General features: G+C 57.9%; 8 protein-coding genes across 8 annotated transcripts; 5 read left to right on the top strand and 3 right to left on the bottom strand.

Annotated features, from left to right (window-relative positions):
- Nucleotides 1-24: 24 nt before the first annotated feature.
- On the top strand, nt 25-2001 carry PSEUBRA_000724 (Protein kinase domain protein; the record flags this gene model as incomplete). The annotated part of the gene is made up of 1 exon (XM_016434053.1): nt 25-2001. One exon carries the CDS (start codon nt 25-27, stop codon nt 1999-2001), a length of 1977 nt encoding a protein of 658 aa, XP_016294499.1.
- A 698-nt stretch (nt 2002-2699) lies between these two features.
- Nucleotides 2700-3851, top strand: PSEUBRA_000723 (Oxysterol-binding protein; the record flags this gene model as incomplete). Its single annotated transcript, XM_016434058.1, has 1 exon — nt 2700-3851. The coding sequence occupies one exon, from the start codon at nt 2700-2702 to the stop codon at nt 3849-3851; it is 1152 nt and encodes a 383-aa protein (XP_016294498.1).
- Nucleotides 3852-4370: 519 nt separating this feature from the next.
- PSEUBRA_000722 (RNA recognition motif domain protein) lies at nt 4371-9864 on the top strand (the record flags this gene model as incomplete). The annotated part of the gene is made up of 2 exons (XM_059464479.1): nt 4371-5533; nt 6456-9864. 2 exons carry the CDS (start codon nt 4371-4373, stop codon nt 9862-9864), a joined length of 4572 nt encoding a protein of 1523 aa, XP_059320912.1.
- Nucleotides 9865-9999: 135 nt separating this feature from the next.
- PSEUBRA_000721 (uncharacterized protein) lies at nt 10000-10650 on the bottom strand (the record flags this gene model as incomplete). The annotated part of the gene is made up of 1 exon (XM_016434048.1): nt 10000-10650. One exon carries the CDS (start codon nt 10648-10650, stop codon nt 10000-10002), a length of 651 nt encoding a protein of 216 aa, XP_016294496.1.
- Nucleotides 10651-15736: 5086 nt separating this feature from the next.
- PSEUBRA_000720 (uncharacterized protein) lies at nt 15737-16912 on the top strand (the record flags this gene model as incomplete). Its single annotated transcript, XM_016434059.1, has 1 exon — nt 15737-16912. One exon carries the CDS (start codon nt 15737-15739, stop codon nt 16910-16912), a length of 1176 nt encoding a protein of 391 aa, XP_016294495.1.
- A 173-nt stretch (nt 16913-17085) lies between these two features.
- Nucleotides 17086-18129, bottom strand: PSEUBRA_000719 (ATPase-like, ParA/MinD; the record flags this gene model as incomplete). Its single annotated transcript, XM_016434044.1, has 1 exon — nt 17086-18129. One exon carries the CDS (start codon nt 18127-18129, stop codon nt 17086-17088), a length of 1044 nt encoding a protein of 347 aa, XP_016294494.1.
- Nucleotides 18130-19047: 918 nt separating this feature from the next.
- PSEUBRA_000718 (Phenolic acid decarboxylase, bacterial) lies at nt 19048-19575 on the top strand (the record flags this gene model as incomplete). Its single annotated transcript, XM_016434032.1, has 1 exon — nt 19048-19575. The coding sequence occupies one exon, from the start codon at nt 19048-19050 to the stop codon at nt 19573-19575; it is 528 nt and encodes a 175-aa protein (XP_016294493.1).
- A 225-nt stretch (nt 19576-19800) lies between these two features.
- PSEUBRA_000717 (AP complex, mu/sigma subunit) lies at nt 19801-21120 on the bottom strand (the record flags this gene model as incomplete). The annotated part of the gene is made up of 1 exon (XM_016434008.1): nt 19801-21120. One exon carries the CDS (start codon nt 21118-21120, stop codon nt 19801-19803), a length of 1320 nt encoding a protein of 439 aa, XP_016294492.1.
- Nucleotides 21121-24130: the final 3010 nt, after the last annotated feature.

Raw genomic sequence — 24130 nt, 5'->3', positions numbered from 1 at the left:
CGCCCCCATTGCTGCAGCGTAGACATGCCGATTCCCACCTCCTCAACAGGGCAGTCGTATCCGCCCGTGTTGGACTACCGCATCGTCCAGCTCATCGGCGGAGGCGGCTTCAGCAAAGTCTTTCGCGCTGTGAATCCATCATCCAAGTCGAATGCCGTGGCTGCCATCAAGGTCATATCGTACGCACCAAACCGTTCCAACAAGTATCCCATCGACCGTCGGGCGCTGCAGAAGGAAGTCCAGGTGCACTCCATCCTCAAACACCCAAACGTCCTCGAATTTCTGGGCGCTGTCGAGCGTGGTGTCGACAAGAATGGAAATGCCGGAAAGGAGAAGGGCATTTTGATGGGAGAAGCTATCGCCACCACACAGGAATCCATCAAGGCTCGCGACAAGGAGCGGCAAAAGATGCTCAGCACTCCTTCGCATGACGACAACTACGTACCTGGCCTCTACATGGTGCTTGAACTCGGAGCTGGCGGCGATCTCTTCGACAAGATTGCGCCAGACTATGGTGTCGAGGAGGACTTGGCGCATTTCTACTTTCAGCAGCTGCTCGCGGGGTTGGAGTACATTCACTCTCAGGGTGTCACACATCGCGATATCAAGCCAGAGAACATGCTGCTCGATGCGGAAGGCAACCTCAAAATCGCCGACTTTGGCCTCTGCTCGGTGTACAAGTACAAGGGCAAGGAGCGAGAGCTGACCGGCGCTTGTGGGTCTTTGCCGTACATTGCACCGGAGATGAACGGCAGACCTTACCGCGGCGAGCCTGTTGATGTTTGGAGCTCAGGCGTGGTGCTCTTCGCCTTGCTCGTCGGAAGCACTCCTTGGGACGAACCTACTTCAAGATCACCCGAGTACAACGCATATCGCACCGGCGAGCTCTTTGCCTACGACCCGTGGACCACGATTCCAAGCGATGCGCTATCGTTGCTCAAGAAGATGATGCACCCGAACCCAGAGAAGCGCATCACATTCGAAGGGATTCGACGCCATCGCTGGTTCAAGCGGGCCAACGAGCTCATGACACAGAAGGGCAAGTGCAACGATCCCGTCAACCTGGCCGAAAAGCTGCTGCAGGGTCTCGCCGTCTCGGGCGACATCAACTTGGAAGTCAACAGTGCTGCAGCAGCAGCGCGTCGCCTCGATCTTCACACAGATGGTCAGCGAGCGCAGGTGCCCGAAAACGTATCCCTCACGCAACCTGAGGCGATCCAGAACAGCTCGTTCGGCTTAGCAGCGGGAAGATCGGTGGCGCGCGGATGGCAGCAGGAGGCAGGGCCTGTCGGTGGTCTGGCTCTTCCATCATCGACAGCAATGCCTGCCATTGCAGCCAGCAGCGACGACATGTCACGCCGCCTGGCCATGAGCCAGCACATTTCGACCCGTCGACTCGAGTACTCGAGCTCGGGCAGCGGCCTGGGCTCCGAGATGGCCATGCCTGGCGCCTCGCAATTCACACAGGCCCTCAATCACTTTACGCAGTTCGAAGCGCTCACCCACATGGCTGGCGCTGGGAGCTCGCACTTGCGCTTCTCGCCGCATCTCACACGATTCTTTTCCTCAGCGACAGCAGTCACCATGCTAAGCCTGATCACGAACATCCTCGACAGTCTTGCGATTCCGAACGGCACCGAAGCCATCGGTGACCAGGAAGAGCTTGAGGAGGCGTACAATTTCATGGTCGACGGGGAGCCCGAGAATGACGATGCTTCTCGCACTGCGGGCAAGAAGCTGGTGATCGGCAACAGAGGCGCTCGTGTGCGTCTGACTACGATGGACAAGCGCAAGTGCCCACTGCGAGGAGGCATCCGCATTGAGAACCTGATCGCGCCAGACGCAACGTCAGATTCAGCATCGGCTGCTTCGATGCCAGACGATTCCGCCAAGTGCCTGGTGGTGATGCAGAAGAGCAAAGGTGACCCGCTCGAATGGCGAAGGCTCTTCCGAGAGATTTGTCGCCGATCAGAGATCCGAGCTACCATCATCTCGACCTGATCGCATCGCTTTCAATGCCCGCTGCGTGTCTTGTTGCATCGCTGCTTGTCGCTTCGTCCGCATAGCGCCCTGTCCATCCTTGGATTGCCCCCATCTGTACATCAAGTTCAATGTACTCTAGCCTCTCTGTTCTCTCTCGCCTTTCGTACCGCGCAATTGCAATGCATCGATTCGTCCACTCTACATTGAGACCTCAGCGGCCTGCGTTGCCAGCCGCATTCAGCATCAAATGAGAGACGACTTCGATGGAGGGGGCGCTGACGGGCAGTGGGCAGCCGAAAAGTATCGCAGCCGATCTTGTCTCTGTCTGAGAGCTTGCTTTGTGTGTGCACGAGCCCTGGGACGGCTCGTCAGCAGCACAGCACAGCACAGCACAGCGAAAAGGCAGCAAAATGGGACATTTTTGAAATCGCCCGCCCAGACATGCTCACAGCGGCGCAGTGCACGAGCTCCTGGCCGAAATTACTCCACAACGTCACGGATCACGCCCCTGGCCCAGGCAGGCAGCACAAACAGGCACAGACACACACACGTTTTTGAGCCTGAGACGATCGCGATTCCGCTCAACCATAAGCCCGTCCACCATCGTCACTTCTGGTCACCATCCGCAGCACTCGAGGCGACACGATCAGCGATCATTCTCGGCACTCGACGACCAAACATAGACGCTAACACCGCTCGACACCACCTCGGTCAACATGGGTGAAGAAGAGGTCGGAGGTGCCGTCCCCAAGGAGCAGCGACAGGGCTGGGGACAGTTCCTCAAGTCGATCGCCAGCTTCTCCGGTGATCTGTCTTCGCTGACAGCGCCCTCATTCATCCTCTCTCCAGTATCTCTGGTCGAGTTCCCAGCCTACTGGGGTGAGCACCCCGACGAGTTCGCAAAGATCTCCACGGGCAAGGACGAGGTGGAGCGCATGAACCTCGTCCTCAAGTGGTTCATCAGCACGCTCAAGGGCCAATTCACCGCCCGTAACATTTCGTCCGGCTCCGAGAAGAAGCCGCTCAACCCCATCCTTGGCGAGATCTTCCTTGGCAAGTGGCCGGACCAGAACGGTCGGGGCGAGACCGTCCTTACTGCCGAGCAGGTCTCGCACCACCCTCCCATCACCGCCTACCACATCGAGAATAAGAAGGCTGGCGTCACGCTCGAGGGTCACAATGCGCAGAAGACCTCCTTCTCCGGACGCACCATCCAGGTTAAGCAGGTTGGTCACGCCATCCTTCGCATCAAGCTCCCTAGCAGCGACAAGGAGGAGCTCTACCTCATCACGCTTCCCAACCTGCTCATCGAGGGTCTCTGGTACGGCTCACCGTACGTAGAGCTCACTAGCAGCTCGTACATCCAGTCCACCACCGGACTGCTCACCACACTCAACTATGCCGGCAAGGGCTACTTCTCGGGCAAAGCACACTCGTTCAAGGCGACCATCGGCGCCGGCGGCAACACGCTCTACTCGATCGAAGGCGAGTGGGCCGGTGTGAGCAAGTACAAAGGCAAGTCCATCTCCGGTGGCAGCAACGACGTCTTCTGGGACGCATCGACCGAGCGAGAAGAGGTCTCCGTGGAGGACGTCGAGAAGCAGGGTGACATGGAGAGCCGCAAGGTGTGGAAGACGGTGGCCAACGGTATTCGCACCGGCGACTTTGACACCGCATCCAAGGACAAGGCTAGGATCGAGAATGCGCAGAGGCAGAAGCGCAAGGACGAGGCAGCGGCAAACACCCCACACCAGCTCGAGCACTTTGTCCACATCGAGAACGACCAGGAGTACTCGCAGCTGGCGTCCATGTTCAAGGGTCAGCCGGCGACCGAGGATGGCTACCGCAAGAAGCCTCGCGTGCACTAGGCGGCCGACGAGCGGCTCGATGAGGGTGCTTGCAGAGCTTGTCCTGAGCTCGACGTAAGTGGCTCGTTGTAATCTGGGTATTTGCCGCACAGAGATCCATGGACAGACCTGCCTTTTTCGGTCCAGACAGTAAATATAGCAGCAATTGAGAACATGTGACAGTGTGCAAGCGAGCCTGTGCGTTCCACCTGGTCACGGCGGCCAAGCAGCGTCGGCGTCGGTCAACTAGTGCAGAGCGATTGGTGGCCATATGGGCGTCAAGAGGTCTGAGTGGTGGTGAGAGCGGCTATTTCCTCCACCTTCGGTGCGTGGCTCAGCCGCGGAATTTCGATTGAGGGAAAAGTGTTGTTCTTGAGGTGCATCTTCCTTGCCTTCTGATCACCACAACGACGACAACAACGAGCGCTACGAATAACAACCTCACGATGAAACGCTGATCCTCGCAAAGCCTCGTTGAACCCTCTCATCTGCACGAAGGCGCCTGCATCTCCTCGCCTTGCCCGCCAGCCGCAGATCACCATGAGCGTCCTTCTCGAAACGTCTCTGGGCGACATTGTGATCGACCTTCACACGGACCTTGCGCCGCGCTCTTGCACCAACTTCCTCAAGCTATGCTCGAAGCATTTCTACAAGCTCAACGCGTTCTTCCGAGTCGAGAAGGACTTTCTGGCGCAAACGGGTGATCCTTCCAACACAGGCAAAGGCGGAGCAAGCATCTGGTCGCAGCTGCCATCCAACTCACAGGACCGGTCGACGAACACATACTTTCATCCAGAGACGATAGGCGATCAGTTGCAACATACCAAGAAGGGCACAGTGTCGTTTGCGTGCTTCCGCAAGCAGGTAAAGCGCTCGGATGCGGATGGAGAGGATGAGACGGCAGAACTAGTTGCAGGATCACAATTCTTCATCACGCTCAAGGACGAGATTGACTACCTCGATGGCAAGCACGCGCCGTTCGGCATCGTTGTAGAAGGCCAAGAGCCAGGTGGAACACTGGACAAGATCAACGAGGCGTTCACTGACGACCAAAAGCGACCGCTCAAGGACATCCGCATCCGCCATGTCGTGGTGCTCGAAGACCCCTTCAGGGACCCGGATGCCTTTGTCCCACCCTCACGCTCCCCCTCGCCAACCCCGTCACAGATCCGCGCGCTCCGGCTGGCCGACGACGAAGACCTCATCGATGACCGTGACGACACCACCAAGGAAGAATCTCGCCGCAACGCCGACACCAACGCAGCCGCGCTAACACTCGAAATGGTCGGCGATCTGCCCTTCGCCGAAATCCGTCCACCCGAAAACATCCTCTTCGTGTGCAAGCTCAACCCGGTCACCCGCAGCGACGACTTGGAACTCATCTTTTCGCGCTTCGGCAAGATCCTCTCGTGCGAAGTGATCAAGGACAAGAAGACGGGCGATTCGCTGCAGTATGCGTTTATCGAGTTTGATCAGAAGGACGATGCCGAGCGGGCGTATTTCAAGATGCAGAACGTGCTGGTGGACGATCGACGGATTTGGGTGGATTTCTCGCAGAGCGTGAGTCGACTGCATGGGGATTGGGTGAAGAAGAGGAATGGCGGGAGGGACGCGCCGAAGGGTCATTATGGATGGGGCGGGGAGAGGTCGAATGGTGCGGGCGGTACAGGGAGCGTGGATTCGTATCGACCAAGGGAGGATACGTATCGGAATGGAGGGAGTAGCAGTCGCGACAGAGATCGCAGGGACAATGGCAATACCTCACGGCACGGTGATAGTCGAAGGGGAGACCGTCACACTGACGAACGTGATGGAAGGCATCGCGGCTCAGAAGACGATCACAGAGAAAGGGCGCACAAGAGGTCGCGGCGAGAGGACGACGACAGACCCAGACACGCTCCCTCACGGTCGGATGGTCATCGCAGCAGCCATGCGGATCGACATTCGGATGGTTACGATCGTGCTCAAGGGGAGGAGCGCGAACAGCGTCGCGAATCGGACAGACCGGCAAGTGATTCGAGAAGTCACAATGACGGACGCTCGCAAAGGAGACGCCACGAAGAGGACAGACGGCATCGAGAGTCATCTTCTCGCCGGCACGAGTCAGGTCGCGCCGACAAAGATCCTCGCGACCGCGATAATCGGAAGGAGCGCGACCGGGATCGCTACCATCACAGGAACGGAGAGAGACAAAGGGACGACGATCACCGACGGCACCGTGATGATTCTCGTCGTTGAGGTATGCGCTCCCTCCTGTAATGCATCTGCCAGATCGCTTCGTCGCATCATACAAGGCCGTAGCATCGCTGCGGATTCTCGTGCCTCCTATCAACGTGCGTGTGCTTGCGATCCATATCGCAGGTCGGTCCTGCAGGGATGCGTGCTGGCTCGTAGCAACATGCCATTGTCGGAGAGTTTCTTCCCGTCTGAGACCCTTTGATGCCTCGCGTCGGGCTTCAGGGACGGGACTGTGCAGAGCCAAAGGCACAATTTAAGAATGTCAGGCTCACAAGCCTCGGCAAATTATCAAAAGTCACACACAAGTGTTGGACTTCCTGACGCTCTCTAGCCATCGTCGCGACCACCTTATCCTACGTCTCTCTTTCTCTCTTCTAATCTCCGCAGCGCTCCTTCACATCGAAGAAGGAGTGTGGCAGGCAATGCGATCACAATGAACGCCTCGCCCCATTCCAAACCGAGCGCTTTGGCGCCTCCACCATCACCGGGTGCAGGCGGCCCTGGCCCATCGCGTCGCAACAGTACCTACACAGCCAATGCCGGTGCAGAGGACGACGAGGCGCTCGACGAGATCCGCAGATACGAGTCCTTCTCCACCGTCGATTGGGTCGTCGACAACACGCGCGAGCGCAACAGGATAGCCCGCGAACGACAAGCTGCATCCGCCCACTTCGTCTTGTCTTCTTCCAGCAACGCGCATCTCGCCAATGGATCGACACACGCAAACTCGGACGCTGCTTGGGGTCGCTCCGGTTTCGGCAGGGGTGGAGTGCCGCCTCGTTGGTGGCCCAAAGGCCCGTGGGGGAGAAGAGCCTGGCTCGTATGGGGCATCCTCAAGACCGCTCTCTCGGCATTCGCGGATAGCGGTCTGATCGTGCTCGTCGGCATCCTCATCGGCATCAACATGGGCGTCATCAGCTTGGCGACCGAATGGGCATCGGATCTCAAGCAGGGCTACTGCAGCTCTGGTTGGTGGCTGAACCAGAAGTTCTGCTGCTGGGAGATGATGGACCAAGCAGGTCCTGGCGGTGCTCCTCTGCCAGCTGCAGCAAAGGCGTTGGCAACGGCGACTGTGACCGTGACTGCTTCGTTGAGTGGTCCCACCCCAACCGACGCTGCAGAAGCTGCAGCGAGTGTCACTGCCGCCGTAAGGAGGGCCGTCTTCGATTCACACTCGTACGGGGCGGTTGCGGACACGGCCTACAACCTCTCAATACGCGCCATCCCAGATCATACTCTGTGGGCACGGTCCGCTCACGAAGTCCTTCACGACGGCTTCGGGACTGGCTTGCGGCTACTAGCTCGGGCTGAGGGCGCTGCTGACGGTGCAGCGGACCTCAGCGAAACATGTACAGACTGGGTGCCATGGTCGAAATGGGCAGTGCCAGCCTACATCATCTACATCCTCTTTGCCGGCATCCTCTCGTTCCTCTGCGCACATCTCGTCAAGGCGTTCGCACCCTACGCAGCAGGCAGTGGTATCTCAGAGATCAAGTGCATTCTCGCTGGCTTCGTCATCAACGGCTATCTCGGCTTTTGGACGCTAGCGATCAAGAGTCTCACGCTGCCATTAGCGATCGCATCTGGCCTCAGCGTCGGGAAGGAAGGTCCTGCGGTCCACGTGGCGTGCTGCATCGGCAATGTGGTAGCAAGCTTCTTCCGCTCGTTCAACCGCAGTCAGGCCAAGATGCGCGAACTGCTCACGGCCTCTTCGGCGGCAGGCGTCGCCGTCGCCTTCGGCTCTCCCATCGGTGGAGTGCTCTTCTCGCTCGAAGAGATGGCGTACAACTTTCCCGCTTCCACCATGTGGCGCTCCTTCCTCTGTGCGCTGGCAGCCACCGTGACGCTCTCGTTCATGAACCCCTTTCGCACGGGCAAGCTCGTTCTGTTCCAGGTCTCATACGATCGAGACTGGCACTACTTTGAGATCATCTTTTACATTCTCATCGGCATCTTTGGCGGTCTGTACGGCGCTTTTGTCATCAAGTACAATCTGCAGGTGCAGTCGTTCCGACGTAGCTACCTGGCCAAGCACGGCGTCAGCGAAGCGGTGGTGCTTGCGGTGCTGACGGCGGTGATTGGGTATACGAACAAGTTTCTGCGCATCGACATGACGGAATCGCTCGAGATTCTCTTCAGAGAATGCGAGGGCGGGGGCGATTACGACAACCTGTGCAAGACGTGGGCGCAATGGCGCATGGTCAACTCGCTTCTGCTCGCTACGGTGCTCCGAACGGCCCTCGTCATCGTCTCCTACGGCTGCAAGGTTCCTGCGGGCATCTTTGTCCCCTCGATGGCCATCGGTGCCACCTTTGGCCGTATGTTCGGCATCCTCGTCAAGGCGCTGCACAACGCCTATCCGCACTGGTCGCTCTTCTCAGCCTGCCAGCCGGACGTGCCCTGCATCACCCCGGGCACGTACGCCTTCCTCGGCGCCGCAGCCGCCCTCGCCGGCGTCACCCGCATCACCGTCTCCGTCGTCGTCATCATGTTCGAACTCACCGGCGCACTCACCTACATCTTGCCCACCATGATCGTCGTCGGCATCACCAAGGGCATCGCCGACTGGTTTTCGCGCGGAGGCATTGCCGAGCAGATGATCAAGTTCTCCGGCTATCCATTCCTCGATAAGGACGACCACAACTTTGGGGTGCCCGTGGCGGATGTGATGCATGCGAATCCGACGGTGCTGTATGCAGACGGGATGAAGCTCGGCGAGCTGGAGGCGAGGATGAGCGAGGGCTCGTATAAGGGATTCCCGGTGGTGCAGGGGAAGGAGGATGCGATGCTGCTCGGGTACGTCGGGAAGGTGGAGTTGCGGTATGCGATTGGCAAGGCGAGGCGGGCGCGTGCGCTGGGTGCGGATACGACGTGCGTGTTCAGTGTCGGGCCGAACGCCACTCAAGGGCCCGGCAGTGTGGGCGGAAGAGGTGCGCCGCAGCAGGACCTTCTCAACGTGTCATCGATCCCTACGACCGCAGCTGCAGACCGTGCCGTACGGGAAGACATGCTCAATCGCTTTAGCAGCGCCACCACTCTTGGCGTCAGCAGCACAACCACCTCCGGCGGCGCGGGCGCCCGACGCTCCTCCCTCCGTCGACACGAAGCCGAATCCCTCATGACCACTCTCGACGACGACGCGAGCGACGCAGAGGACGACCCGGACGCCGACCCGATCCTCGGCCCCGCCGGTGGCGGCATCGACGGAGAAGGCGAATCCGACCTCCTCGAGCTCGCGGGCTGGATCGACCCCACCCCACTCCTCGTTCAACCAGGCATGGCGCTCGAGACCGTCATGGACATGTTCAAGAACCTCGGACCGCGCGTCATCCTCGTGGTCGAATACGGCAAGCTGTCGGGGTTGGTGACGGTGAAAGATGTGTTGAAGCGGATCGCGCTGGAGGAGAGGTCGGAGGCTGTTGCGCGATCGGCTGCTGCTGGATTGCCGAGTGGAGCAACCAGCGAGCCGAGTGCGAGTGGCGAACTGGAGCTGCTGTTGAAGGAGGCGTACGAGTGGGTGGCGGATCGATGGGCGACCGTGGCGCCTCATGTGGAACGACTAGGGGATAGGTTCGGGCGACGACAGAGGGCGAGCGGACAACAGCAAGCGGGAGAGGGGAGGTACGGTAGAGTGAGACAGGATGCGGGAGAGATGTACGACGAGTCGGGACCCGCACTGAGTCCGACGGATGATCTGCCGTTGCGCGCGTCGCTGAGCCGCAACGGCTCGCAGCAGAGACTCAAGAAGACGGGGCGCGAACAGGAGCAGTTTGTGCTCGGGGAGGAGGACGAGTGAATGCAGACGCTTTTGCCACGAAATGTCAGCTCCGTCGGGAAGCTCTCCTGGTCCTGTGTGATGTTCGAGCAGTCGCTTGGCACGGAGCGCCGCTTTGTGGGGGATGATGTGAATTGCAGTGGTATGATGGCGCCTTCAACGCAACTTCTTATCCTCGAAGAACCCTCTAAGATGCCTGAGCTGCCACACGCACGCTCCCAACAGCGTAACCAGCTGCAGCGTACTCCACCACATGGCTCTGCTGTTCGTCAATTCGGACAGATCTCTGAACTGGGCCTCGCGTTCCCTCTGGTACTGCTGTTCCTTCCTGATATCCCTCAGCTTTGCGTTGAGATCCCGCACCCTCTGGGCTAGATCGTTCACGTGGCTCTTATCCTTGTGGGTGTTATCCGGCTTCGCGTCGCCGATCACGATATCCAGATGCATCCTCACCTGGACCGCTGTCCTACCGTCGAACTTAGCCGCCATACAGATCCGATGATCGCCCGCTTCATGGGATGTAAACGCAAACTTCCCCTCGGGTGGCCCACGGGAGGACGTTACGATGTGATTGTCCTTGACTTCGCGGACCGAGATGTGGATGCCCATGTCGTCTTTGACGACGTAGCGTTGGAGTGTTGTGTCCCACTCTTCCGTCATGTAGTGGCCGACCACGACCGTGTCGTTCGGCAGCTCCTCGAGGAAGCATTTGGGCGTATCCGGTTCGAGGTAGAAGTAGAGCGCGCTGGTCGAGCGCGCGACCAGCAGGGCGAGGAGCGCCAGCAGCAACGGTGACCTGCCGAACATGACTGGACTAGACGGGCAGGCTGTCGTGTGCGGGAACCTCGTGTGCGGGAGCGTGTGGAGTGATGAGGTGTCGCGCGACCTGCGGGCGATTGGGGATGTCTGGGAGACCGACGCTTTCGCTTTCGTCGCCTGGTTTGCTGTGCGCGACTAGTACTCCCCGCTGTTGCGCCAAGGTGTTCTCGAAAGGGCTGATATCGTGGGTGATGAGGACGATGAAAGTGGTGCTACGTGGAGCCGAACCGTGCCTGCACCGCGAGTCTGGAAGAAGAACACCGCTTCGAAAAGGGCTTGCAGCTGAGACATGCTGGCGCGTCACGTGCGAGTGGCATTTCCTTTTTCTCATTCTTACTTGGTCTTAACACCTGATGGCTTAAAAATCGCTGTGCACCGCTGGATGTCGTCCGAGCGTCCTGAACTGGGCCATAGACTCCTAGATGCACGCGCAGCTGCTGCTGTGGTCTCAAGAGGGGCCTTCGTCCAGAAATACGTGATCCGTCGTGCCTCTTGGATTAGTGAGAGTAGGTGAAAGACATCACAGTTCGGCAAGTCCACCTGCAAAGTCTCTGGCAAAATAGAGGTCTCGAAAAGGAGGCCATCTGAACGAGATCGGGCGCGATCAATCCAAGATAAGCCCTGCCGGATGTTAGACCTTCGAGCATAAAGTCTTCTCTGGAGGTGACATCATCGCTGGGGCTCCGTGTGCGCTCCCAGCGGAGGCACGACTGCCGAGGCGAACTCGACCTCGATGCGCGCGTTGCACACGCTGCCTTTGATACGCACTCGAGCCGAGCTACCGCGCGCCTCAGGAAACCCGACCCGGTCGTGTGAGCCTTCGTCAGCGCACCGCCCTACCGCATGGTCAGCTCCGTCCAATGCATGCAGTGCACCATCATGGACCACATTGTGCGGCGTCTGTCGGTATGCAAGCCACGTTTGGCCCTTGCAGCGTTCTCACCACGCCATCGTTCGGTGAAGAAGAGGCTGATCTTTGACAGAAGAATCAGGGGCCCGTCCAAGAGTCTTGGCCACCGAACAAGTTCGATTTGCGACACCGCCTCGTTGACAAGGAAGGGCTTTATCGATGGTGCCAAGTCTCCGGTGTCGTGCCGGCAGAAATTTGATTTGTGAAAATAGAGCGGTCTGACATACGACTTTACGATTCTTAGCGCCGATGGACGAGCCTGCATCGAATGGGCGCATCACTAGACGGACGATGACACGGTCGACTCCAACCGAAATGAGGCGAGGCTAAGTCACAGGCTGATTTGAGCTTCAGCCGTCGTCGGTGGCTCGGTGCCGGTGCCCCGTCGTGGTGCTAAAAGAGCGGGACGCATGAGACAGGCTAGCCTAGTCCGGCGAATGACTGTTCCAGCAGAAGGGACCCGCCGGCAGAGCCGTTCTTCGTCAAGAAGCTCAGCAGCCATCCTTTCTGACCTACTGTAGCGGCAGCGGAAACGATCCGAGACGTCAAGCGAGGCTCGTCAGTGTGATCGATACGAGGAAGTGCGGGGACGAGGCGGGTTGGCGAGGTTCGCCGGTCAGACACAGCGTGTTCCCCCACCTGACCGTCCTCAAGACAGGATCCTCGACAGCTCCGTCTTCGTCACAACCCCGCGTGCTCGAAGGCGTGACTGTCAGCCTCGAGAAGGAGGCTTGCCCAGCACCTTTTCCCACGATAGAACGAGCATGAACAAGGAACAGAGAGAACAATGAAAACACAATATCGGAGCCCGCGCCGCCCGCCAGACGGTTCCGGCGGCATCTCCAATTGCGAGCAAAAAACAAACATCGCATCGCGACCCATCCGACGAAAAGTAACATGCCGGCGAATCTTGTTCTAGCCAGTTCCCACGCTCGTAGACATTGGATCGGCAAAACCGAAAACGATGCTAGTCGCAGATCCCGAAAGGAAAGTGGAAGAGAGAAGTGCCGGAACTGCAGGGCGAGTCCCGTGTTAGAGCAGAAATCGCTGCGGTAAGGCCGGATCCAACTCCGCTCACCAGGTAGGCGTGCCGACAGGATCTGAACAAGATTTGGGATCAGGGCAAGAGGGGGAGGCGTGACGTCGCGCTGCCAGCTGAGTTTGAAAGGCGTGCCGATCTATGGAAAGCACGATGTCGCATGTGGGCAGAGGAGGGACAGCGGGAAATTTTGCGCCGTGTCGCGATTTGAATTTCCACCCAATCTGCCACCTTTCTTTGGAGAAAAGTTCTGTGCTAAAAGCGACGATCAGCCACGTTCGCTTCGAGGCTAGTTGGCCAGCTCTCATCATACTGTGGACCGTGTTTTGGTCGTAGAAGGGAAGTCTGAGAAGTGGAGCTACTAGTACCATGTAGTCCACAATGCGGTCACGAGTTGGGGAAGACAGCGATTGCGATCGAAAGAAAAGGCTGGTTGCGGGGAAGAGGGAGAGAGAGATCGACAAGCCCTTAGCGAAAAGACACCAAGCCCACACGAGCACGTCAAAAGGGTCTCGAGAGCCAAGCGGAGCCCCTGACCTATTTTCGTTCCCTGTCGCCTGAAAGGCAGCTGATCTAGCCTTCGTTCCCCAGCAGAGTCACTGCAGCTCAGATCGCGAACACCTCAATGCAGAAGGTAGTTGGGCACCCGAGTTTGCTTGTGCGGAGGCCTCGATGGCCATTGTGCAAGATGCTAGAGTGCCATGTGTGCCGCAGAACAAGACGTAATCATCGCGCACTGAAACAGCGAATCAAACAATCTAGAAACACGCCAAGCCACGTCCCCAGCCTCTTTCACGCTGTTGAGCCGATCCTTAATGACGCCAAGCTATGACAAGACGGAGCGGCGGGACCGAAGAGTGTGAGCCCTGATCCACATAGACCGTCCTTGCTGCTCATGGTCATGATGATGGTGATAGCAAGTGGCTTTTCGGAGGGCACAGCCTTGCGATCCACGCGCGGCGCATCTCTTCCGATAGGCGAGTGGAAAAGTTGACGCGGTTGTCTTGCGATGCAAACCACGCTGCTCGCTCACTTTTATTTAAATATTTTTAAAACTAAAAATGAGATCGCCTCCCAGGCTGCCCGTCCCTCGTTTGACACAGCAAGGGTCGATTTGGATGATTTTGTCGATCTTCGCTCTCCATCTCTTGCAGCTCGGCTTGCAGTTCCAGGGTCAATTTGTTCCTATCGTTCTTTCTGCTAAACTATTTATTTTTTTGCGACGATCAAAACATCGCTGATTCCGACCAGACTGGTGCTAGCGTTCAGCTGTCAAAGACATCGGCGACGGTTCCGATTATGTTACTCGAGGCAACAGGCGAGGGCGAAACGGAGGCAGTGTCGTCGGAAGAGAGCAACTTCGATACTCAAGCGAGCTGCTCAAAGCACAGGAAATTTTACTCTCGTTTCATTCGGGGTTTTTTGTTTCGTGGGCTTGCATTCGACTGCAGCAAGCCCCTCTGGTGCTCTGGTCGAGAAAGCCGCATCGAAACTGCGCAACCGACTCGTGAGTCAACCTGGCAATCTCGTCATGACGGCCCGCCCGCCCGACCTTGCCTTGCTCGTGTCTCTCAACCCAAGACGGTGGACTGCTTTGCTTGCTGCTTGCCCATTGCTGTGTTGTCGATTCGGGTTCGAAACCTAAATGGATGGATAGCCCTGGCTCGATGGATTGTAGCGCGCAAGGAAAAAGTCACCGTACCTCCTCCTCATGCGTCTATTGTTCTCACACCGTCGGCTCGAGCCGCCTCTCTTCTTGAATCGTCACGCTGCAGACCCACTTGACTCGTAGGCTTTGCGCTTCCCTTCCCTCTTGCGTTGTTTCCTCCTTGCTTGACAACGCTTTCATCACACTTTTCTCACGCTCCCTCCTCGGCCCTGCCCCCCCTTGCGCGTCCAGATCGCCGCCCACTTTGACGTTTTTGCTGCGGACCGTCTTCATCTTGCGTCCTTGCTTCCATACCCATCACCCTCACTCTCTCTTTCGACTTCAGTTCCGTTCGTTCCTTCAAGAAGCTCTACCACATCCTTCGGCGACTTCGATTCGATCTTGCATTCCACCACAACCTTCCTTCTTGGAGCGGCTCACCCTTAAACCTTCTCGACGAGCTTAGAATCGCCCAAGTCCCAGCCATAGACGGTTTATAGCTGAGCATCGCTTCTTAGCTACCTTGCGTTGCAACCATCCCAGCAACCGAACCATTCACCACGATCATAGACGGTCATTGGCTACAATCGCTTGCTCCATCCTGCCCGCAAGCATCGCCTGATTCGCTTTGTATAGCTGCATCTCGGTCACCGCATACACGGCTCCCCATCCCGCATCGCAGAGTGTCCTAAGGTCCCGCACCACCAAGTCGGCGACATTCGCTGCGAAGATCTAGGTTCATCGTTAGTAACCTTCCTGCCAGCTTCAGCTTTGCCGCCGTTGCAGAAAACGTCGATCTCCGTTCTTGGCTCCCCACCAAATCCAGCAGCATCTTGTTTCTTGGCCTTGCAGTCGAGGCTTTCTCATTGTCCACTCCCGCCACTCGCCCAATCTCGCTCAGTCTTGGCCAGCACACCCGTCTCGAACCTCGGTGCATCTGAAACAAGGTTCAAGGACACTTCGACCGGTCGTTTCCGCGCTGCGCAGAGTGACTTCATTTCGGCGTCCACGCACGGCACTCCGATCTAGACTTTCGCCCACCTTGCCGCACCGCTTTCAGGCCAGGTCAGCATTGTGCGCCCTCTCCACCTTCGCACAGCCGGTTCATCTGTAAGCCTCCAACGAGGACATCTCACTAAGACAACAGTTCAAGACCCCACCACCACCACCTCCACCACCACCACCATCAGAGGGTACATGCTCGCCGATCTATAGACAGCTTGTCTCCCGGTCTCACTCGACGGACGAATCTTCGGACTCGCTCCAATAAAGGTCAACTCGTTTCTGCCACTCACTTGGTCGCGAGATCCTTCCAATGTCTTCGTCAAGACGCAGCATCGTGATGACATCGTCACAAACTGCCCGCGCGGGCTTCTCGATACTGGTCTTTGCCTTGTGTGCCTCGGCACTTCCTGTGCGAGATGGCCCGTCCGTATTTGCACCAGACGCAGCAGGCTCATTGCAAAAGCGCGCCATCATGAAAAGCGACAACTACGTCCCGCTCGGCAACACCACAGTACCGCTCACACCGCTCCTGCTCATCTTTGCAGGCTTGGGCGCGGCTGCTGTCGGACTCGTTATCGCGCTGCTGCGCATCTTTGTTCCCTCGTGCATGTCGAGATCGTCCCGCATCGTGCTCGAAGAGCGCGAACGAGCGCGGCAAGATCTGCGAGTGCGAGGCGCCATCAGCCCACGGGGCAGTCCTGGCGGAAGCCCCTCACCAGGATCCAGTTCGCCGACCCTCGCACATTCAAAACGCTTCCCACCCAACAAACCTCTTCGTCCCGTCGGACGCAACTCGCGCGGCAGCTCGACCCTCGGTGGCTCGACGCCTGGCGAATCCTCCACCTCGTCGCTCGCCAGCAAGCGACCGCAACACGGTTACCGCGGCACATCGTTCTCGCTCACCGAAGCGCAAAAGTACACCGCCAAGTCGTATCGCTCGAGCGCCAGTGGGCTGCGATCGCCGTTGCTTCGCTCGAATGACTCGAGCAGCGGGTCTTCGACTCTGCACGGCAACGGTGCGCGCGATTCGGCCATGTCGGAGCGGGCAAAGACGCCGCTTTTCAGCAACAACGAGCCGCCGCTGCTGCGCAATGCGCCCGTCCATCGGCTGAGTTTCGGACCTAGGCCGCTCTCGCGCACCAGCTCGACGGGTAAAGGTGCCGATCTGCAGCGGACTCGCAGTGGTCGACAAGCTCCCGAAATTGCGCTGCACCCTTCCGCAGTCGACCCGGCCTATCCGCAGCACAAGTGGGGGCGTCAGGAATCGAGCAGTCGCCATCCGCTGCAGTCGGCCGCGACCCGTCGCGATTCGACGCTGTCGGGCTACGAGGTGAGCAGCAGCAGCGCAGAGCACAGTTATCTCGAGAGCAACGCCACGAGTCGCATCGGCTCGTTCAGTATGCCTGGCAACCCGCTGCAGCCGTTGAGCGCGGCGGGTCTGGGTGGTGGGCAGCCGTGGGCCAGCCCGCGGACGGGCTCGAGCGAGTTCGTCCCCGATACAGCCAGATTGGGCGTTGCAGCACCGAGCAGGAACTCGTCGGCTAGCGGGCTGTTGGACTCGGATGGCAGCGATCATGGCGCGGCGCCTGTGCTCGTGCCTAGTCGCGCAACGTCCAAGCTCAGCTTCAGGGGCGGAGAGGCGTTCTAGACGCAACACACGGACATTCTATCTTGGCGCAAAAGACGTGCTAGGCGTCTCGCACTGTCGCTCGCATTCACGTGTATCAGTATCTTCCTCGCAATCACTTCACTGGTCGTTACTGCACAGACCTTCGTTCGCATTCGGGTGAAAGGGTATCGTTCCATTGAGAGAGTGGCATGTCACGAGGAACCGGCGCTGTTCGCTGATCCCGCCTTATGTTGCTCCGCGAGCTCGCGAATCTGATCCGTGATCTCCTGAAAGATGGGGAAGGTCAAACTGTCCTTGTACCTCTGAATGGTTGTTCTCGACAACACGGTCCCTGCTGGGGTATCATCCTTCTCCCCCGCCGTCAGCTCGCCATTCTCGGTCAGAGGCTTGTGTATCGCGCCATCCTCGAGACTTGTCTCGCCGAGCTGGCTGACGATCTGTTGTGCATCCTCCTTTGCATCGTCCAACACACGCACCAGGCCAGGATCGATGGGTATCCTACCCAAGAAGTGCAAACCTTCGCGTTTGGCGAGCGCTTCGCCGCCACCTTTGCCCCAGACGTTGGTACAGTCCTTGCAATGCGGGCAGATGTAGCCGGACATGTTCTCCACCAGCCCTAGCAGAGGTAGGCTTGTTTTCCTGCAAAAGTCGAGACTCCTCAGGTTGTCCGCGAGGGAGACGGCTTGAGGGGTGGTGACCATCACGGCTGCGGGGTTGAACGTTCGGAGATACTCGAGGATGCTAATGTGCTCGTCGCTGGTCCCTGGTGGCGTGTCGATGATCAAGTAGTCGAGTTGACCCCATCGGACGTCGCCAAGGAACTGCTTGATCATGGCATTCTTCTTGGGCCCCCTCCAGACGACACTATCGTTGCGAGAGCGGAGCAGGAAGCCGACCGACATGACCGCGAGGGATTGCGTGGTGTCGGTGTACACGGGCACCCAGCCGTCCGTGCTTTGTTTCACCGTAGCGCCGTCCAACCCGAGCATGCGGGGGATCGACGGTCCGGTAAGGTCGATATCCAGGATCCCCACGCGGATCGGACGCCCGGAAGAGTGCGTGGACGAGGAAAGTGAGAGCGCCAGCTGTGCAGATACGGAAGACTTGCCCACCCCGCCCTTGCCAGAGAGGACCAAGATGATGTTCGAGACCGAGGAGAGGCGACGCACGATCTTGGGGTCCGCACCGAGGTGCGACGCCGACGGAGAGACGGTAGAGGGGCCGGCTGCACTCATCGTATCGCTCTGACCTCTTCAGACGTCCAGGTGTGACTGTATGAGGACGTGTAGCGTTGGGGATGTTCAGATGATGTGGTCGTGTGAGAAGATCGTGGCTGAGTTCCTTGTCGTCGGTTACTCAGAAGGTGTCCCGATTTCGGTTATCTGATTTCTTCTCGCTGTGCAGATCGGGCAAGCTTAAACTCCGGTGCCCTCCGTACCACCCTCCTCAGCCCGGCCTTACTCGCACAAACCTTCCGAGCTTCTTGCACATCATCGTCATGGTCATGTTGGGAAAGAGAGACCCGCCAATTCGAAACCGTCGCTTCTCAAACCATGACATCGTCTCCAAGCGTTCTCGTACGTGATGGCGTTGACTCTTGCAGGCCATAGGAAATGACTCGTGCGTTGTGAAGCGAAAATTAAGACTCGTGGTCGTGCATCATGACGCAAATGCGTGCTCTGCCGTGTTTTCCAGGCAATCCAGCAATCCGGAGACGCTCTTCTGTACGAGCCTACGGTGCTCGTAAGGCAGCCGTTTGAACGTGGGTGATCCCGCGGCAGAACGGGTAGAATTCTCCGATTGTTTGCTGACGTCCAATAGCCGGTAATGAAAGCTTCATGCGTTGCCGTGCAGCGGAGCGACGAATGATGATCTTCCGCGGCTAAGAATGGACGTTTGATCGCTTAGCGGTGGTAAGACGGTGTAGCGAAGCAATCTCTGCAGTGCACGCTAGAGCTCGGTTTCGCTGAGCCTCCTTAGATGGGTCTGTCTGAGCTGTGCTCGAAGGGATATATACCCCCGTCCTTCCTGCTCCTTGGTCCATCCACTCACAAGAACCATCGTCACCTCGCTCGACAGCAGCCACTCTCCCCTACGCTCAGCTCCGACCAACACCCCACGCACACTCAAGCACACCTTGCACGCGAACCACAATGCTTTGGCCGCGAGACGACGCCTCGGTCCGCCGCGCCTTCGAGCAGGACATTGAAAACCTCCATCTGCTCTACGATTACGATGCCGAGAATCCCGAAACGGGCGCCCCCGAGAAGTGGCGCTACGAGATGTGGTTTCGCTCTGACAACCGCATCGTATACGCCATCCACGGCGGCCCCATGGCGGGGCGCTTGAACTACCAGACGGCAGACTACCAGTGCATCCGCCCTGGCGAGCTCTGGCAGTGCAACTGGCTCGAGGAGACTGGCACCACCTGCTCCCTCGTCTACGATATCCGAGAGCAGAAGATTAGCACGATGTTGAACTTCAGCAAGGGTCATTGGGAGGAAGCCGAAAAGGCACACGGCGACAAGCGCAACCCAGAAGACTTCCAGCGTTGGAGAGACCTCGCCAAGATCGGCATCCAGACCGATAGGCATATTCTCAACGACCAGGCCAACATCTTGGAGACGTTCAGGGGCGCTGGTGATCTGCAGGACATCGATCTCAACGCTCCAACGCTTTGAGTAGGAGGAGAGGATGTATGTTAGCCTATTGAGGAAGGAATTGTATACCATTGCTTTGCTTGTCAGGTTCTATGTGTGTGTGGCTGCATGACGAATTGCCCGACATTCGACCACCTCTTTCGTCCAGCTCAGAACAGCCAGACTCTCGCTCTCACACACTTGCCAACCGAAGAAGGAGTACGACGATGTGATTTTCGAACATGATGCGAAGTGTAACGAGTGTTTCTACGCCGAGAACGGCGCCAGCCTAGCAGACGGCTTCTCGCTCTGGGTACGCAGATCGTACTCTCCGTGCTGCGTGATGTACCTCACCCACGGCAGAGCCTGATAACCCGACTTCTCGACAATCTTCAGGTACCTCACCTGGATCCCCGACACGGTAAAGTAAGGAATCTCGAACTTGATGCTGATGGGAGCGCGTCGGTCGACCACCTCCTCGCTCTTGACGCTGGGCAAACCGAAGTGGGCGCGCATCAAAAACTCCTTTCCGCCGCCGAGCTGTTTGATCTTCCAGACCATGGCGGACTTTTCGGGCGCGTACACTACCGAGCCGGTGGCGGCACGGAACTTGGGCGTGTCGGCGTCGTCCGGGACGGGGATGTGGATTTCGACGTTGTTGGCGGTGGATCTGCGTTTGAACTGCGCCTTGACCTTGACCATGAACTCTATCCTGCTGCCCTCGTGGCGCTCGACGATGGCTTCGGCCCAGATGAGCGGCTTGACCTGCGTGCTGAGGCGGTAGCTCATCAGCTCGAACTCGCCGTCCGGAGGGATGAAGCTGATGGTTCGATCGTTCTCGAACCGAGACAGCCGCACGCATTGGTGGAACTTGACATCCTCCATCTCGATCGCTTTGCCCCTCGCCGCCCGTCCCGTCGACTCGAACATCACCTTGTCGTTCAACCCCAACCGCAATTCCGGCATGCCCGAAAGGTAACACTTCATCTTGACCGCGCCCAGGATCTCGCTTCGCACCACATTGCCATTCGCGCTCACCAGCAGGTTGACGCTCTCCACCACATCCAGAAACACCTCGTTCTTGCGGTATCGAATCCCCTCGCTTCGCCACGATACGGCATTGGTCACAGCCATCGGCGGTCGAACCTGAACCTCCAGCTTGTGCGACTCTTGGGTGATGTACTCCTGCAGAATCTTGCTCTCCGTCGTCTGCGGATACCCGAAATCCATCATCTCATCCAAGAGCTCGTAGATGATGACAAAGTTGTCGCGGATCGACTCCTCCTCGAGCTCCTTGAAGTACTCTTCCAGCACCGAAGCGAGTTTGTGGAGGAAGATGAGCACTTCGGCTGCGTTCGAGTTGCGCCGCGACAGGGCGAGGAGGTAGAGGTTGTTGTGCCGGATGAACATGTAGTTGACGCCTTCGGAGGAGAAGCATGGACTGACGGACGAGCCACCAGCTTCCTCTTCGAGGTCAAGCAGGAGGGGCAGGAACTTTTCGACTGCAGTGGCAGAGATGTCATCGCGGTAGCTGCGCTGGATCAGCGGCTTGCCCTTGAGATCGACGATAGCGATGAGCGAGGTCATGGCGGCGGAGGGCGGAAGAGCTCTGCTCGCCTATCGATCCTTGTGACGGTAGGTGTGGTGCCGAGTGAGAGCCCGCTGAAAGGAGATCTGGGCGCGCCGAGTCTTGACGATCAGAATGACCTTACGCTTGAGTGGTTGACTGAAAGAATTGTGAGCGACGGCGGAGAAAGATGCTGGAGGTGAGATCAGAATTGGACGATGGTCTGTGTTGGACTTTTGGTCGCGGGTCTTCTTGTGCGGGCTCGGCCAGCAAGCTGCAAGCGCGGGTCGTGCGTGTTCGCAATCTCACAGTCTCAATACGTTGATTGGGGTACATATTTGGTCTATGCTTCTGCCCTGACATCTGCGGCCATAGAACCTTGAAAGCACCGCATCCCGTCCGATCTGCGAAGTTAAGCAAGGTATCGCCTAGTCAGTACTGCGGTGGGGGACCACGCGGGAATCCTAGGTGCTGCAGTTCTTTTTGTTCTTTTTGGGAACGATTTTCCGCTGGTTGTTAGAGCAGCTGTCGAGCCTCCACTCCTTTGTCGCTTACGATGACCATCAGCGGTGTCATCGATGTAGAGACCACCGCAGGTCTCTTTGATTCAGCCTCCTCATCGCTATTGTTAGCAGGGCAAAGCACCAAGCTATCCGAGCCGAAGAGAGGCGTGGCTACTATCATGGTCGAAGCAGGCCGCACCTGTGCCTGCACTCCACGCTCGTTGCTGGTGCCTGCCGGCGGAGTGACCACGCTCGATCCCAGTCAGCGAGTGAGCGCAAAAGATCTCGATGCAAGGGACCGAGAATGGAGACGGCAGAGTCAGCAGGCACAACATGCTGGCGGCTCAAGACTCGAGTCGAAAGACACCTCCAGCGAGGTCACTCTTCGTGACGACGCTGCTTCCACGCAGACTGAAGCAAAGGTCAGGAAGAGCTTGATCACGAGAGTCTTTGGTGGCAAGGACGACAAGTCGGACAGCACGAAAAGATGACAAATGGCTCTTCGTAATCCGAGATGGCCACTGGCGATCCATCATGGTGGCATAGAACAATCAGGGACCACCTGGACATGCTCTCTCGAAGGCGGGGGAGCTCACAAGCCGACGTGCTCATGGGAGGAGACACTCGGCCCTCGACAAGCTTGGCCACGATCCAACCCATGCAGGGTCCTTGATGAGCACGCCAAAGGCTGCGTCCACGAACCTTCCGAGACTCGACAAGCCCGATGAACTTCCGTATCGGATTGCATCGTCCGATACACGAGCAGCACAAAGCATGGCCGGCGGTCTCATTCTATCGGCTTCTGGATTTGGTCACGATCCATCTGCCGGACATCCTCGTGTCAATCCAGATCTCCAAATGGAAAGAAGTGCGTCTGGATGCCAAGATGGAGGGGAGGGATGCTGGCAGGAGAAATCACGTCCTCGAGGGAAGCCGGATCAGCCAGCCGGAATGGCACGGAATATTTTTTCCCAGCGCTCCCTGACGCGAAATCAATTCGCCCTCGCACGCCGTTTTTGACCCTGGTCCCACCGCAACTGGTCATCCGCGATCCAAATGTCATCGAGCATTCCGAGTCACCGTCATGGGTGTGACGATGATCAACTCTGGCTTGAAGCAGGCTGGAACGTAGAAGCTGGCACGGAGCAGGTGCCATAGGACTGGACGGAAGGATAGAGAGCGATGCTGTAGCAGACGAGAGAACGTCTTGTTTGCTCGAGCGGACTTCCTCCCGCATTGTCGATTGGAAGCAGGGCCGCCTGCCAAGCGCACGCCTTTTTCGAGTGGTCTCTCTGGTGGGACGCGAGCGATGCCGTCAACCTGGGTGGTGGACCCTTTGGACGTTGCCGAGGTGGAGATACACGCCTCGCCGACGAGCCCACAAACCGCGCCAGAGCTCCCTCTTCGTCGACTTCTTACTTCTGCTGAGGAGGTTCTATCGCATCATATGCCTCATCAGTACAAAGTTGAACAGCTCAGCTCTCGATCTATGATCTCAAATCACCGTATCATGAGTGGCGATCAGGGAGAAAAGGAGGTCCAAAGCGATAAAGGACAATCTCAAAAGGTTGCTCAGCGCGATTTTGACAAGCTGCACGTATCTGCGCATAAATCGGCATCCAGAATCTGGCGGAGCGCGACCCCCTTTCGTGCTCTTGCGAAGCCATGCTGTGTGCAAGCGGCAGGAGAGTATCTCAAAGGCTCTTTAATCTGCAGCCCGCCTGGGCAGATAAACGCAGGCCGACAGACCGGCTGGTACTGTACGATGAAGTATGCAGACTATGCGTGGCAAGCATGGGCGAAGGTGCAGGTCAATCAAAGGCTTGCAGTGAGGCATTCGAGGACAAGAGGGAAAGGTAAGCTTGTCGGCGAGCTACAGGAACGACCAGCCAACACGGCCAAGGAAGGTGCAGATCCAGAAAGAGGATGACGAGCTTGAGCAGGGCAAAGCGATGGTGGGACCAAAAACCACGAGCGGCCAGCCTCTGATCTCGGCGGGACGGTGTTCTATGCACGAGCAGGTCCGACTCTCGACTCACTCGAGCCCCAAATGAAGCAATGCGAATGAGAGCAGCTGAGCTTCAGCAGCAGTCACACCCTCAGCTTTCTTGTTGGAGCTCGAAAGAACATGTAAGGAGGCTCTAGGTGGCTCTTTGGCAATACGAAGCGGGATGATGAGAACGCTGGCATGGTGGGATGTAGCATGCACGGTGGACATCTCTACATTCATGATGACACGCAGATGCTCAGGCTCGAGAGAGAGGCAGAACACTGACTGGCAATGCACGAATGTAGGAACAAGCTCATGAGGGGTAGCATGTTCATCACGGTCATAGCTGTTGCTGGCGCTCACGGCGACGCGTCACCTGAAGCCTCGAGGAGCAGTCACAGACAGACAGGAACAACACGTCACGAAAGATGAGCAAGAGCGTTAAGAGAGTTTCCACGATGCGAGCATGTCTCAAGCGATCAGGAAACGAATGACCACGTCAGCAGAAAGCAGTCAAAGGCATACAGTCGTAAGGCG

This window comes from Kalmanozyma brasiliensis, assembly GCF_000497045.1.
Source record: "Kalmanozyma brasiliensis GHG001 unplaced genomic scaffold PSEUBRA_SCAF10, whole genome shotgun sequence".
Taxonomy (NCBI): Eukaryota; Fungi; Basidiomycota; class Ustilaginomycetes; order Ustilaginales; genus Kalmanozyma; species Kalmanozyma brasiliensis.
Note: the sequence above shows the minus strand (reverse complement) of the source record. Positions and strands in the feature narration are given on the sequence as shown.